The 12,501-nt window shown below is 40.1% G+C and overlaps 1 protein-coding gene across 2 annotated transcripts in view; it reads right to left on the bottom strand.

The window, feature by feature from the left end:
• Window positions 1-1,173: 1,173 nt before the first annotated feature.
• slc1a2b (solute carrier family 1 member 2b) overlaps window positions 1,174-12,501 on the bottom strand; it is a 50,281-nt gene continuing 38,953 nt past the window's right edge. Inside the window, exons 10-11 of one of the 2 annotated variants that reach the window (XM_084094933.1) lie at window positions 10,947-11,135; window positions 1,174-4,893 (exon numbers count right to left, since the gene is read on the bottom strand). In XM_084094933.1, coding sequence (XP_083951059.1) covers window positions 4,890-4,893; window positions 10,947-11,135 — 193 coding nt within the window. In that variant the 3' untranslated portion in view covers window positions 1,174-4,889. Of the gene's footprint in view, window positions 4,894-10,900; window positions 11,136-12,501 lie in introns of both variants that reach the window. The other variant, XM_084094932.1, reaches the window with a different exon arrangement.

Genomic DNA, 12,501 nt, shown 5'->3' on the forward strand with positions numbered 1-12,501 from the left:
GTTCTTTTTATCATATAAGAAACCGACTTTTCCGGTGTTCGAGAGATTTGAATCTCACTCAGAAAAAGGACCCGACTGATCGTGGATTACCTTGTTTTGTTGAGTGCATGCTGCCATCTGTTTGAGGAGTATATCTCTGGTGCTTAATTGCTGGATTACTCACCTCTAGGTTTTTAAACAGACAGAAACTGTCCAGATACTGCTCACAGATTATCCATACTTGCTAGTGAGACCTGAAATCTGTACATAGCGCACGCTGGACTGAATGACTTATCAGGAGGAACACTTATCAGTGGAGTCATTCAGGTTCCTGGGCACCACCATCTCTCAAGACCTGAAGGTGGACAGTTATGTTTGCTCTTTTGCTAAAAAGGCCCAGCAGAGGTTGTACGTCCTTCACCAGAGGAAGAAGTTCAACCTGCCACAGGAGCAGCTGATGCAGTTCTGTTCTGCTGTCACTGAGTCTGTACTGAGCTCATCTATAACTGTCTGGTCAGATCCAGAATCAGACATCAGACGACTACAGACGGTTCGGACAGCTGAGGATTATTGGTGCTCCCCTGCCCACCCTCCAAGAACTGTATACTTTTAAAGTCAAGTCAAGTCACCTTTATTTATATAGCGCTTTTTACAATACAGATAGTTTCAAAGCAGCTTTACAGCGATAACAGGAAAATAATGCAACAAAGTTTGTTTCTAGAAGAAAATAGCGTCACAGTCCAGTAAGTTCAGTGATGCTTTATTTTTGTTTATATATATATATGCTCTGGAGAAAACCGTGATGTCATTGTCCAGCTCAGTTCAGTTCTCGTATAATGTTGTCAATGCAGGCAGATCAGTAATATTGATATTAAAGAGTGATGAAAAGGGCTCAGAAAATCTTTCTATTTATTTGACAATAACCTACCTCTTTTATTCCCTTCTACTCTGCATATGTGTGTGTATCATATCCACATATCTTTATATCTTTATTTTATTTTATTTTTTATTCTTCTATCTGTGTACTGTTGTTGTCTTTATGTACTGGAAGCTTCTTTGTTACCAAAACTAATTCCTTATGTGTGCAAACACACTTGACAATATTGCTCTTTCTGATTCTGACATTTAACCCAGCTGAATTACCTCCTCAACTTATTTGTCAGTATTCATAAAACTGTCAGTCAATAAAAAAACTTTGATTAGTTATGAATCAACATTTATTAGTTATAATAACTGTATGTACACCAATGGTACAACATATATTGATATGCATGAACACAATTTTATTTCACAGCTATGACACAGGAAATCATTTATTTTACCACTTTCCTTTTTGACTATAGTTTCCCCTCCCTTTACATAAAAAAACAAACAAATCACATCACAAAAAGGATGAGAGAAAAGTGGAGCAGAACTGATGGGTTTTACATATAAGATCAGTGTAAGAAAGGTAAACCATCTACTAATGATGGTTTCAGATGTACTCAATTAAGTAAGAATAATAAATCTGGGTTATTCTAGAAATAATGTTTCAAATGAAAATTGTGCCAGTAAATTTCTTTGTGTATCTGTGTGCGTGTACAAAATATATCAGAAAAGAAACACTGGAAAGTCAAGTGCAAGACAGAACAGACAGCATGAAACTGAGAAATGAAGTTTTACAGATACTGTGGATGACTTAATACAGAGTGCTTTATATCATCAAGATCACATCTCAGCATATCTTATCATATCTTTTTAAGATGTTACATATTTTGATGTACATATAACAGAATCATATATAAGACTATCACATAAAGACAATATGATTATTGTATACCATCTTCAAAAATATAGTTTGAATATTTTGAGATGCTATATATAATATACAAATATCCTTTTTTGAGTCTGATGTTAGATTTAAAATGTAATCTCTTACATGAAAATGCAGGGACACATAAATTTAAGTAGGGAAAAACATTCCAAACATAGATCAGATATAATAATAGATATGAATTCGCTGAGAGAGCTAGTCTGAATTAAACTCAAGCAATGTCCTACATTTCTATACATTTCACTATAGTATTTTATCTTATGCAGCACAAAAGGGGGTATATGTTTCTACAGTATTACAAAACACTTCAATTAAAACTGTCACATCAATTAAACACTATCTCAATATTTCTATGACTGAAAAATAAAATACCAATGTCACCAACAATCAGTGGCGTCGCTAGGTTTTCTCGGCCCCCAGTATAGGACATTTCATTGGATCAATATCCCTCAGTAGATTAGGGGTTTCTCAGTTTCCCCATGGTAGAATTCGTGGGGCCCCTCGAGGGGGAACGCTGAAGGCCCCCGATAGATCAGGGCCCCTCGAGGGGGAACGCTGAAGGCCCCCGATAGATCAGGGCCCCTCGAGGGGGAACACTGAAGGCCCCCGATAGATCAGGGCCCCTCGAGGGGGAACGCTGAAGGCCCCCGATAGATCAGGGCCCCTCGAGGGGGAACGCTGAAGGCCCCCGATAGATCAGGGCCCCTCGAGGGGGAACGCTGAGGGCCCCCAATAGATCAGGGCCCCTCGAGGGGGAACGCTGAAGGCCCCCGATAGATCAGGGCCCCTCGAGGGGGAACGCTGAAGGCCCCCAATAGATCAGGGCCCCCTGTACTCAGTCCCAGCGACGCCCCTGCCTTCAATATATACACAAAGTGCAGGGAAGCACTTTACAAGTCATGCTTTTTAAGAAACTGGTGCAAAAACACTAAATGTCCATGCATCTAACAGTGAGATAAAACACAACAGTGGCTCAACGCTCAATGACCAAACAATCTCAAGTGTCAAGATGTCTGCCTTTTTAATGGGCAACACTCACAACATTTAAAATTCACATTATGATTCCACACACTATATAATGTGGCAAATGAACTTGTGTTCATATGGCATTCATTCTCTTGGCAAAGGTTATAACACTGGATCGTCAAAGAGCTGTTTAGTTCGCAAAGCATCTTAGTGAGATGTCATAAACTAATTAGAAATATATTAGGGGTAGAGTTCTATCAATATCTCTGTTTAGCTTTGTCAAAGACTCATATTAAATATATTTTTTTAGCATCATCTGATAAATATCACACACAGGGAAGACTAAAAGTGTGTCTGGATTTATCACTCACTTGAAAGAAAATGTTGTTTTGTAGGAATCTCTGACTGGCGTAGTGAGGTATGTGGACGTGCTCTGCTGATTGGTCAGTCTGACAGGAAGTGGGGGAGAGGTGGGCCTATCAGGGTTGTGCAGCATGGCGGGGCTTTGAAACAGTCATTTGCAAAATGAGGGAAGGACACTGTCAGAGATGGATAAGAGGATGGTACATCCAGAGGTAGTGTTTATAACAGCTTAGTTATAAAATCCTCCTTTTCATCACGATTAAACCCTTCTGTTGTAATACTACTTGCTTTTGTAGTTTTCTCAGTTGTTTTTCAAAGCTCAAAAACAAAATTGCTTAAAAATAGTTACAATAGCCTTGGCAATGTCTCTTTGAGGTAAGAACTTCAGCTCATTTAAAAGGGGCGTAAAAAAAGATAACTGTAATAAAAAGTGAAACGTCAGCAGTGAAAGACGAAGGCATTAGGTATTTAAAAATGTGTAAACCTACTTGGATTATAAAAACAGGTAAAAAATTCTCTCCAGCATGCTAACAGGGCCTTCATACAAATCATCTCTGTCTGCATTAGGAATGTTTGTTTTTTTCCCTGACAATTTTTTTTCCTGGACAAAATGATTATATTTATATTTTATATGCCTGAGTATATCTCTACATCTCATCAGTGGAAGGAAAAACAGCCGAAATATAGAATACAAATGGGATATTTAGAGTATCTGGGCATAGGCGTGTAGATATTTTAGATGGGTTGTGCTTGACATATAAATCTAAAAAGAATTGTTAATAATGCCAAACCGGGTTTAGGAACCACATAGAAAAATAGCCATGTCATTTTAAAACATGCACTTCTGGAGTTGATGAGTTTTCACACAGGTGCCATCATCTGTATGTTCACTGTATGACTGACACATGTTCAGGCCTTGTTTTGGTTGTACAACATAAATAGACAGTTTGTGCTTTAAAATGAACTAAACAAAAGGCGTGTATTGCATATTTCAGTGTATTTCATGATGCAAAGGGCTCTCGTACGACCTGAATGGTAAATATAATGGCAATGTGCCTGAAAGGTTTTTGTGCTATTGTGCCACAGACTCACCAACATACATACGAGCAACACCCTCTCATCCGTTTCCTTGACAGAACAGAGACAAAATCCCTCCCCTGTGAGCGATGCAGAGGAGGAGGGGCTCAGAATAAACGCAGCTTGTGCTTTACGTTCCATCTGTGTGCTGTCCAATCCGTCCCTACTTTTGTATCCTAGCAACACCAAATTACCCTTTCGAGAAGTGGTTTAAGATCTGTTCCGACAAGGAGGAGCTATAGTGTTGTGCAAGGTGGTTCAGTTGAAGCAGAAACGAAGGCTTCTGTCATATTCTCATAGAAACAGCATTGGGTGATGATGGCTCTGCAAGAATCTTTGTTATCCCTCTAAAAACCCTATTTTTTTCCACCCCTTTTCCTCAAAATTTGGAAGTTTATGTATATATTTATTAGCATCAAAAATAATTTCCCTAATTGCCTCAGCTGCATGTGTGAGCTTTTGGCCTCACATTCTTGTGTTACATGAGAACATATGCATTGTTAAACATGTTAGAAAAGAATAGAAACCATAGGAATAAACTACAAAACCCATTTGTTCTATGTGCATGAATATAGGTTGGTTTTTCTCTCATTTTGGGTCCCGGGGTCTGTGTGCTTGCATTAATTGTTTTCCCGAGGTTCTTCCTCAACAAGCGTGCACTCCGCAGTTGAGCCATTTGTGGCTGCCAAGGTTACCTGAAACAGTTATCAACACATTTGAGTGCACATCCATGTGTATGTTCAACAATAAATGTAAATTCTCTTTGAAGCTTTGGAGCAAAGAATTCTGGGTCTTTTAGCAAAATTGTTCAAACAAGTTTTCGACAAGATTTCCTTTCTTTCCTTTTCGATTAATATAGCCTTTGCAAATCTTAAAGTTGGATGGATTTTGAATAGCTGTCATTGTTTTCACAATTCAGTTATCTGAAAAAGATCCCTATAGTGTAACAACATTGTTCCTTTGTGTCGTTACATTATGGTGTGGACTCCGCTATTGTTGCATGATGCATCAATCTTCAGATAATACTAATTCTGGGTCCAAGCTTCTACTCCGTTTTAAGTGAGAATACTATCTCAACTGCCGTTTAACAGCACTATTCATTGATAGCACACTTTAAGTCCCGGACATCAATACTTTGACGATTCAGAAAAGATGAATCACTGTCTGACCAAGTGAGATTTTGGTATGGAGATAAAGGTTTTCCAGTAGTACTAAAGCACACCGTGAGTTGTTTGCTTTTGGGGTGTTATCAAAAGAAGTCACTCAAAATAATCCGGTTGTTATGCTGAAGACAGCATAACAACCGGATTATTTTGAGTGACTTCTTTTGATAACATCTCAGGTTACGTATGTAACCTAGTTCCCTGAGGGAGTTACGAGACATGGCATCATGGCGTTGATGCTTTGGGAACGCTTCTGCATGAGACTGTGTCTGAAGCACATGCTTAAACATGCCAATATGATTGGCTGAATGTTTGGATGTCGTGATGTAACGTAGCGAGTCACCAAGTCCATAAATAGACGCCAGAAATGCACGATGACAGATTCAATTTGTCTGAAGACACACAGGCATAACCGTGGTGTGGCAACATGGCGCAGATTCTAGATTACCTCTCAGGTAACCGGGTTACAATAGTAACCTGAGACATTGCCATTCGAGTGGAACCCGACGCTATGTCATGCCATTGACGCTTTAGGAACTTCCATTCCAATGTCGCCATGCCTAAAGAAAAAGCCTGCCCACAAGGCTGTTTATAGGCATAGACTGGACTTGGGTCAACCCTGAAGGACTGGGGATCCTGGGGTTGAATCCATATCCAAACTGTAGAACCTGATGAAAGTCTTTTCTGATACCAGCCTGCCACAGCACAATCATCATATAAAGCCCCCCCCCCTCACAGGAGCTTTGGAAGATGCCACACTCCTGGTGGAGCCCTAGAGTCGAGGCCAGTCCATGCACCTCATAGGATAGGTTGATAGCATCTGTAATCCAATGCAACATATGCTTCTTGGTGACAGCATTATTTCTATTTTGACCAACAAAGCATACCAGAAGCTGAGAGGATCTACGCCACTGGCTTGAGCCGTGGACATAGATTCTCAGAGCACGGACCGGACATAGCAGGTGGAGGCTTTCTTTCTGCAGCATCTCATGGGGTGGAGGAAAGAAAGCCTGCAAAGTGACCGACTGAGGAGCCGCAGAAGTTACTTTTGAAATGAAGTCTGGCCTGTGATGCTAATAACTCTGACATCACCTTGTGCAAAGTCTAAACAGGAGAAGGCTACTGAAAGAGCCTGGAGGTCTCCTACTCCCTTGAGTGATATTAATGTTAATAACAGAGCCACTTTTGAGAACGACTCCAAGGACTCAAATAGGGCTTCTGTTAAGGCTTCTTAAGATCAATGCTAGGATTGAGGATTGTCTCAGTGACCTCAGCCGAAACACCAGAATCTATGAGCTGGTACCAGACCCAAAGCTTCCAGATCTCAGGCCGAGGATGAAATATGGTCCCCTGAACTTGAGAGTGCAAACCACTATATATGAACATATAGGAGACTACTAGTGTGTTAGCTGTCCAGACCAACACATGTTAGCCCTTCAGATGTAGAAGTATTTCCATACTAGAAATACAGCCCTCATCTCCAGGTGATTATATGCCATATGAGATGGGGGCCTACCCAGAGACTGTAAACTGGGCAGCCATCCAAGACCGCACCCCAGCCTGTGAAAGAGCCATCTGGTGTGAGAGTCTTGCAAAAAGGCCACGAGTGGGACTCAGGGAAACTCCAGGGTCTTCCACAGAGAAATGCAATGAAGCATCTGCGCGTAACCCTTATGACTTGGAGAGGGCTGCCAGTAATAGTAACAGTCTGTTTCGGTCCCTGAAGCAATGAACTGGCAGGGACTGCCCGAACTAAGGGTGTACTCACACTCGTGCCGAGCACGTTTGAGCCCCAAAGTCTGGTTCGTTTGACTAGTGTGATCGCTCTGTATCGTGCCCTGGTACGCATGTAGTGTGAACGCTAACCGCGCCGGAGCATGGAACAGCTGTGCGCTACTGTCATCATTATGACAGCAAACATCTTTGACAGTAGACTTTTCAATTAATTTAATTAAATCAATTATATTTAGGTTTATAACGGGTCTGGTTCTCACCTTATCTTCTGATAATTGCACTCGTGCAGTACAATCAAGTGAAAATCGCTGCGCTGAATAAATGATAAATCTATTAGGCAGTCTATTAGCAAAAGTGCTTTTTTCCTGTTTTCTTCAAAACAAAAAGTTTCATTGTAAATGGCGTAAGCGTGCTCCGGCCTGGAATGTTAAGTGCAATGTGAGTGCAGGCTAGCAGGGGGAGTGGGGACAATCACTCCAGGGCACGGTACAAGACTGAAGAGAGGATTGGCTTGTGAGCGAAGATGGCCCGCCGGACGCCTCCACTTCCCGAATCACCAGAAGTGGCGGGATAAGTGGAGACGCCCCCTGAGAGCCCCGAAGGAAATCGGACACACAATGTCATGGTGTGCACAGATTACCCCCAGGAGGGGATGTTCTCAGGGACTTCTCAGTCATCAGAGAAATCGCTGCAATATATATATATATATATATATAACCCATCTCATGCTCCACTTAACCAACTCAAACTGCGATCCCATGATCAAAGCCGCTGCGCCACCTCTGCACACATGGGTCCCGAACCACAGGGTGAAGATGTGTGACTCTCGAGAAGAGAGCCAGACAGGCTTGGATATTGAACCGTAACCTCACGTGTATACAAACAACACATATCACGTGAGTCGTAAGCTGTAAAATGAGGGGACACGGCATCACACACTTTCTATACTTTAGACTTGACATTTTACAGACTAACTCCTGGTCTAAAGATTTTCCAAACACACAATCAAGTTTTTCATCAGACACGAGGCTTCTGAAGACAAAGAAGCCGTCGGCGAACGTTTCTAGTGTCTATTTATGGACTTGGTGATGCGCTATGCTACGTCATGACGTTCATATGTTCAGCCAATCAGATGGCCATGTTTAGACACATGCTTCAGGCACTGGCTCAAGCAGAAGCGTTCCCATAGCATCAACACCATGACGCATGAAGCAACTTTATAGTCAAAGTTATCATTATGGTTATTGATTATTATTGGTTATGGTCATTCTTAGTCTCCTCTCTGTGCTCCATTCCTTTGACTTCCTTCTTCTTTTTGCCTCATTTTAGATGTAACTTTTCAGTTTCACTCAGGAAATATAAAGTCATTCAGAATTCTGTGCTCCAAGATTAAAGTCTCCTCATTTAACAATACAAACTGACACTTAAACCATTTGACTGCTTTACCTGTGTGAGAATATTCAATTACAAATACACAGACTATTCTATAATATTCAACAAAACACAGTCTTTCATTAAAATTCATAAATAAATAAACAAACAAACAAACAAGGTACAACATTCATACATGCATTTATGAGTGGTTATTTTGCAAGGCTTCTACAATGGATTGCATTTTTCAATAATCTGGGTTAGTTTTTGTTATTTTATAGATTTGTATCCAGAGCATGAAAGCACAACAGACAGCAGAATAAAAGGAGCAGATTTTCTGTCTATTAGACAACAGCTAATAACAGAATCCATGAACCAAATGTGTTTAAATCTCTGTAACATAAAATAAAGCTCAATAATATTCACACCATGTCGGAATTACCGTAATTACGAGTTTCTGACTTGTAAAAAGCACTCACATCCACGTAGAACTCGTAATTACAACTTTTAAACTCTACAACTTTTCTAAGAGCTCCGACTTGTACCACATGACCACTGCAGATTCAATTTGGCATTGTTAGTGTTTCCATGGAAACATAGCTCAGGGGAGAATGTCACAGGTTGTCATCTCGTGATTAAAAGGTAATAACGACATGCCGTGAAAGGAGCATAATCAAAACTAGAAAACGAAGATGTGTCTACTCAGGAGGATGGTTCTACCCTTTCATTCTTAATTCCCCTAAACGTTTGGTTAGTCTCAGGCAATGGTTCATTGCTGATGTTCTCAAACTTGATCATCAGGGAATTTTATTTCAATTACAGAGTTAACTGAATAATCACTTAAACTGAATCACTCAATAGAGCATTCATCAGAGCTGAATAAAGCCTTTTTTCCACCATCAGGCCGAAGGGTTCTTGTTGCCAAACCATGCCGTTTCATGCTGATCTGGGCCAGTTGCCATGGTTATGGTTTCTTTTAAGGATTATGATGTTTGTAACCTCGGTCACGAAAGAATTGGTGGTGGCATGATACTGTGTGTAAACATTGGAGCGTGTGTGCTATATAGGATGCTCACATCATGTAGAAAGGGAAAGGTTCCTAGATTAGCTACTAGGGACAATTGTTGACACAATATTATATGAGTAATATATTGATATATGAGAGTTTTAATGAGCTAGCTAGCTCATGAAAGAGGCTTGTAGAATAATACTGTACTATACTAGAAACCCATTAACATGTCACTACAGGTGTGTCTGGATTCATTCATCACCATTCTCAGCCCGCTGGTGGAAAAGATTATTTTAGGGCCCGTCCACACGGAGACGCGTTTCGCTGTATACGTATACATTTTTTATCGTATTGGCGTTTCGTCCACACGGATCCGGCGTTTTGGGAGACTGAAACCGCTATTTTTTGAAACCGGGTCCCAAAGTGGATAAATCTGAAAACGACACCCTTGCGGTTTCGTGTGTACAGCCAATCCGTATATTTTGTGAAACGATGATGTCATCACATCACGTGTCGTCTGTGTCACGCGTAACAGCAACAAAAATAATGGCGGACTTACATGATTGTGTTCGTGCTGCAGAAGCTACTAAGCCTACTAACTTTATTACAGCAAAATATATTGCTTCACTGCAACTGTGGTGAGCAACAAGCGATAATCTTCGTCCTCTTCTTCTTGGTTCGTATACAGCGCGCAAGGTTATGCGCATGCTCAAAGTCTTCTTCTCCGTGTATAGTGTATCTCTGTGTCAGAATTACAGCGCCCCATACTGGTCTGGCATATATACTACACCGTTTTCAGTCGGTTTCAGTGGTTTCGTGTGTACGCAGATATTTCCTGAGACGACGCCGTGTTTACGAAATTTTTTTTTAGAACGAGGAAAAAAAAAAATCGGATCGGGAACGCACCGGCTTCGTGTGGACGTGGCCTTAGTTTGTAGTTTATTATTATACACATGTATCTCAACTGAAAATTTTTTTAAAGATAACTTATAAATATTTACAATTCATTGAAGCATGGCATATCTATCTGAAGTATCACTTCAAGATGGCAAAGATGTATGTGCTATTACTGTAATTGTCATGATATAACTGTTTTTGATGATGTAAGGTAAAAAAAAAGAAGTTTATTTTAAAGAGTTTATGGTAAAAAATAATGATTTCATTTTTTAATATAGATTCTGATGTACTTTGTTCACAACAAAGAATCCTATGTTGTAAAATACAGAAAATATGCTCCAAGAAAAGAAGCAGATAAATATTAGCACAAACACAATTATACTATACATACCATATATGCACAGACACACATATATGTTTGTGGATATACATATATGCTAACATGCAAAAGATATCAGTAAAGAGATGTGCAGAGCATGCAGGCATGTGTTAAATAGATGTCTCTACGTCCATAAGCGTGACTTGTACCTTGCAATCATCTAATAAGACTGAATTTTGAGCAGCATAGACGCACTGGTTGGAGTTGTTTTCATGATGGTTTTTGAGGTCATCATAGTAGGATGGGGTCTTGGTCATCAACTCTATGTCATCAGTCTTCCCATGTTGGGCGTCCAGAGCGTCCAGCTCTGCCTTGGACAAGTGGTAGACAATGCCAGCACCATATGAGTCTCCAACCACATTAACTGAGGTACGGAAACGATCCCTGAGGAAAATAAAGAAAACACCAGACGAAAAGTTCCGCTCAGCAATCACAAAGAATTTCCTTAACAAGAGTAGGATGAGCTTGAAAATGACACTAGCCGTGTTTCCATTACAGATTTGCGCATAACTTTTGCAATATTTTCTAAATGTCAATAAAAAACGATTGTGAAATTACTGTGTTTCCATTATCCGATGTTATGCAAATGAAATGTAAATGAAAAGTCATTCCAAAAAACATAGGAACGGATGTCAGTAGGTTTGCATGTATCCCAGCCATTGCACTAGCCATTATTAATGTTTCCTGGGGTGCACTTATAATGTTAGTATGATTTTCATAATTTAGAAATTAAAGGCATTTTTCCTAGCCTAATTTTAACCCTCTATTTGAACGCTCTGTTTAAAGGGCCGTGTCTGCTGTGAGACTTCAGTGTAAACACCCACTGCTGTGATTGGCTGTGAGACTTCAGTGTAAACGCCCACTGCTGTGATTGGCTGTGAGACTTCAGTGTAAACGCCCACTGCTGTGATTGGCTGACATAACTAATATTACATGTGGAACTCTCTCAAAAACTTTTAGTACATTTTTATTATTACAGCTCTCAATGTTAACTACTCGTTAAAAGTGATAATTATAGCATTACAATTAGATCTATGGCATTATATTTAGATCGTGGCATGAAAGGTTTGCCGTGATAAGCGTGTAACTGAACACAGACATGTATGCAGCGATCTTGTCATTGCAACTCGATTTCTGCACAGTAATGAATGCTTTCATCATAACAATGCAAACACAATGTAAATAAGAGATTTGTTGATTATTATGGGAGTCCAGAACTCAGTCACTGATAAACACGTGCTGTTTGATTGACAGCTACAGCTATTGTAAACGGAGTGTTCTTTGATCGCTTTCTATATATAATTAAATCAGTTTAAATAACAGATTATTTACACCCTACTAAGATAAACAATGTGAAGTAGGCTAGACCGTTTAGTCACCGATTTGATTTACTGACAGGACAAAGAACATCTGACTGTAGCTACATGAATCATTACTTACAATTTGCCACAACATTAAATTACTTACATGTTGTGGCAATACTGTCGAGTCCATATCGTAAAAGCCTGCGCCAAATTTGCCGACTGATTTACCATAGAATCCAGTGAAAAGTACCGAATATGAATAAATAATGTTTATTCATTCCCATTGTTGAAAATACATATCCACATTCCTAGCATTAGGAAGGAAGCATCCTGAAGGTAATGGTACTTTTAGTCCAGTGAGTGACCCTGTGCTCTACTCTCTTCCTCATCGTGCTAACGCCAGTGGGCGGGGCCTAAGCTTTCACTACCTTATTACATCATAAAGA

Source organism: Abramis brama, assembly GCF_963993115.1.
Source record: "Abramis brama genome assembly, chromosome: 20".
Classification (NCBI taxonomy): Eukaryota; Metazoa; Chordata; class Actinopteri; order Cypriniformes; family Leuciscidae; genus Abramis; species Abramis brama.